Source organism: Otolemur garnettii, unplaced genomic scaffold (assembly GCF_000181295.1).
Source record: "Otolemur garnettii isolate 467f Iridium unplaced genomic scaffold, OtoGar3 scaffold00087, whole genome shotgun sequence".
Classification (NCBI taxonomy): domain Eukaryota; kingdom Metazoa; phylum Chordata; class Mammalia; order Primates; family Galagidae; genus Otolemur; species Otolemur garnettii.
Window position 1 is genome coordinate 5,872,106 of NW_003852482.1, and position 3,946 is coordinate 5,876,051.

At 46.5% G+C, this 3,946-nt stretch overlaps 1 protein-coding gene across 1 annotated transcript in view; it reads left to right on the forward strand.

Annotated features, from left to right (window-relative positions):
- The first annotated feature begins 2,485 nt into the window (after positions 1-2,485).
- The window catches only part of LOC111726933 (rap guanine nucleotide exchange factor 1-like), a 2,799-nt gene continuing 1,338 nt past the window's right edge, over positions 2,486-3,946 (forward strand). The window contains exons 1-3 of the mRNA XM_023516097.1: positions 2,486-2,596; positions 3,233-3,385; positions 3,811-3,934. Coding sequence (XP_023371865.1) covers positions 2,502-2,596; positions 3,233-3,385; positions 3,811-3,934 — 372 coding nt within the window. The 5' untranslated portion in view covers positions 2,486-2,501. The remainder of the gene's footprint in view (positions 2,597-3,232; positions 3,386-3,810; positions 3,935-3,946) is intronic.

The following is a 3,946-nucleotide window of genomic DNA, read 5'->3' on the forward strand; positions in this document are numbered from 1 at the left end:
CAGCTTATTTGTATATGCCTTTATGGGGGGGGGGTGTTTAATTATTATTTCAGAAGTAATATATGTTCATTTTAGCAAATTTAGAAAATGAAGAGAAAAAAACCAAGATAATGGATGTTTCATAGCCATTTTTTTTTCTGTTAACACATGTTCTTTTTCTTTTTTTTTGAGACAGAGTCTCACTCTTTCCCCCTGGGTAGTTCCGTGGCGTCATAGCTCACAGCAACCTCAAACTCTTGGGCTCGGGTGTTCCAGTTGCCTCAGCCGCCTGAGTAGCTGGCACTATCGGTGCCTAGCTATGTTACATATGTTCTTGATTTGGTTTTGTTTCCAAAACATACACCATATACCAGCATAGCACCAGGCTATTTTTCCACTTTACTATCATGTTGTAACATCTTTCCGTGCCATGCCATATATTCTCATTGTGTCTCTGTTTTTAATGGCAACATAATGGCCCCATTGTGTGGTTCTATGATGACTTACTAAATATTTAATTATGGAGTACTGAACTATTACTGCGTTAATAATACATAATATTATGAATAATGCTGTGATGGCCATCCTTTGTGGCTTATTCTTTGCACGCATTCATGACATTTTTCTGGAGCAAAATCCTTGTAATGCAGATGTTTAAGGCTTTTGATATATATGGTATTATCTTCTAGAAAGGCTATCCAAGGTAAGGTTCTCATCTATCATGCCTATAAGTTTCTATTTTATTACCATCTAAGCTGAAGAGTCTCTTATGAGACTCCATTGATATTTACATTTGTGAATGTTGTCTTTAATATTTATTTTGGTTCGTTCATTTTCCTCTAGTTTCTGTGGTTTTGAAAGACCCTTGCTCTGGGAAGGATGTCGGCTAACAAAGTCTTTGTCACCTTCTAACACGTGCTGCACTTTCTAACGTGTGTATTTTTGAGCTTGAAGGGGCTTTCTGATCCCTGATCTGGGGAGACACTGCCGTGTGGCCCGCTGGCAGCCCTCATTGCCTCCTCTGTAACTTAAGAAATGGCTGTTGGTGATGGAGGCCTAAAACCCCTGATGAAGCACTAGTAAGTCTTAGCCAGACGCCCGCCAACAGAATAGATAAAGAAATGGTGGTTTATGCGTATGTGGGAGACAACTTGTGCACACAGAAGCGTGGCTATCTATGCTGAGCAAGAGACAGGCAGGCAGTCTGTGTGGGACACAAAGTAGGTTGGGGGTTGCCAGGAGCTGGGCTAGAGGAAAGTGAGGGACTACAAGTGGGCACAGAGTTTCTTTTTGGGGTGCTGGAAAGTCCTAAATGTGATTGTCTCGGTGGATGTAGTACTCTGTGAACAGACCAAAAACCACTGAATTGTATACTTTAAATGAATGAATTTTATGGCATGTGACTTATATATTCATACATCTGTTTAAAAAAAGATGAGGCCAAGTGCGGTGGCTCATGCCTATAATCCCAGCACTTGAGAGGCCGAGGTGGGTGGATTTCCTGAGCTCACAAATTGAAGACCAGCTTGAGCCATAGCAAGACCACATCTCTAAAAAAAATGTAGCCAGGCATTGTGGCGAGTGCCTGAAGTCCCAGTTACTTGGGAGGCTGAGGCAAGAGGATCACTCGAACTCAAGAGTTTGAGGTTGCTGTGAACTAAGACACCACGGCACTCTACTGAGTGTGACCAAGTGAGACTCTGTCTCAAAAAATGAAAAAAGGAGATGGACACAAAAGTGTATGTACTGTGTGGTTCCACTTACATCAAGTTCTAGAACAGGTCAATAATCCATGAAAATAGTAGTGAAAAGTGGTGGGGGTGGGGAAAGTTGCCTGGGAAGGTAACAGAAATGTCATGTATGTTGCTAGTGGTTCCCTCATGGGCAGATGCAGTCAGCAACATTCATCAAACTGAAAAAAGGAAGAAGGAAAGAAATGGGCCCCCATCTCTTCCCTTTTTGTCCCCTGTGTTTGCTATAATACAAAAAATACCTTTTCTTTTTTATTTTTTTCTAGTTTAATGGCTCTGAATCATCTCTCTACCTGTTAATATGCCCTTAACACCTCTCCACTGACAAGGACCCCAGCCAGCCCCTTGTGTCCCAGCTGCTACCACACCCATGGTCAGCTCTTCTTGGGAAACCACCCAAAGCCATCATTGTGCACATAATTTAATGGCTTTAGAGAACTAAAAACATAGTTCTTCCTCCACAAATTGACAGGGAATCTGTTCTACCAGATGTTTAATTAGCATGATAAACTTAGTCATTTTGAGACCATAGGGTTTGCCATTTCCCCTCCCAAGAGGAAGTGCCTTCATGTATGTGAAACTTCTTGACACACAATGAAGGTATTTTGGATGGCAGAGGACATTTGGGAAGCCGTGCCGATTACCTAAGGCAAATAGTACTTGGTGTCTTTATGCAACGAGGGGGATCTGTGGGCACAGAAACAAGTCCCACGTTGGAGGCAGACAAGCCACTGCTGCCTTATCAGAAATCGTTGCCTTTCTCTTGTGTGGATGCAGGAGCTGGTCAGACTGACCATCGAGAAGCAGGGGCGTCCATCGCCAACGAGCCCAGTGAAGCCCAGTTCCCCGGCCGGCAAGCCTGACGGGTAAGTGCTGACCGACCGTCCTGTGGTGGAGTCACATTTGGTGGCAGAGTCTACACTTGAGAAAGGTTGGTGCCACATGGGCAGCAGCTGGGAGGCTGCTTGAGGCCCACATTCTGATTTCAGTAGTAAGTTTAGGGTGAACACTTCACACGGCCTTGAAGTATCACCTCCTCCCAACTTTAAGATTCCGCATGATTGTTTCTGAGGAGAGTGTGAGAGTGTCCAGGGACATTCACCCGTTCTTTTCCTGAATGACTTCACTTTGTTTGGATATGGGGCATCTGACTTGAGAGCACACCTGCTTGATCAAGGAAGTAAACCACAGGCGACATGGACAGTTGTGACAACTCACCTCATTCTATACTGTGCCCTGGTAGAATGTAGAACATGAATGTGGAGCATTATAAAGGGCCTTCAGATCACCTGTAGATGAGGACACAGAGGTGCAGAGGTGGGGGACACGGCCAAGCTCCAGTGGTCTGTTAGTGATCAGACCACACTTGAACTCCCAGGGCCCTGCGTCCAGGGCACCTGTCCTCAGCCCCTGCCTTAATTAAATGTTAACCCTCTGGGGACCTGTATGTGCTCCGTCCCAACCACAGCCTCCTTAACTCTGAGCTCTTTTCCATCCTCCAGTCCATCTGAGCTCCCCCTGTCAGACCGAGAGATGGAGATCCTAACCAAGACGGCGGGGGTGTCACAGCCCGCCGAGCCCCTCCCAGATGCCACGGATGAAGAGGTGGCACCCCCCAAGCCCCCTTTGCCCGGTATTCGGGTGGTTGATAACAGGTAATGATTTGCCTGTTTTTCTAGTGCCCCTCCCTTCATGACTGGATGTGAGGAACGCAGGGTAGAGTGAGCAGGAAGGGGTGGGGCAGGCTCTGGAGGCTGGGCCTTCCTCAGGAGGGGCATTTCCTGGGGCGGCAGGCCTCCACCCGACCCTCCCCTGTTACGCTGTCTGGGTTCTTCTATAGGCTTGCCCAGTGAAACCAGCTATGATTTATTATGAAAGAAAAAGAAAAGATTGTTCTTTATTGTTCTTTTGGTATTTATGAGTTTTATTTTGGCAGAAGGGGGATGGGCAGGAGTTGAAGTAATGAAAAGAGGGTGTGGAGAGTCTGGTGATGCAAGAACCCCACATCCAGTATCTCCCACGGCACTAAAGCGCTTCTGTGTGCATGGCTTTGTCTGCCTGGATGTTCTGTCTGTTTCAGTCCCCCACCAGCATTGCCACCCAAGAAAAGACAGTCGGCACCTTCCCCTACCCGAGTGGCTGTGGTGGCCCCCATGAGTCGAGCCACCAGTGGCTCCAGTTTGCCTGTTGGGATTAATAGGCAGGTAATGCACCCC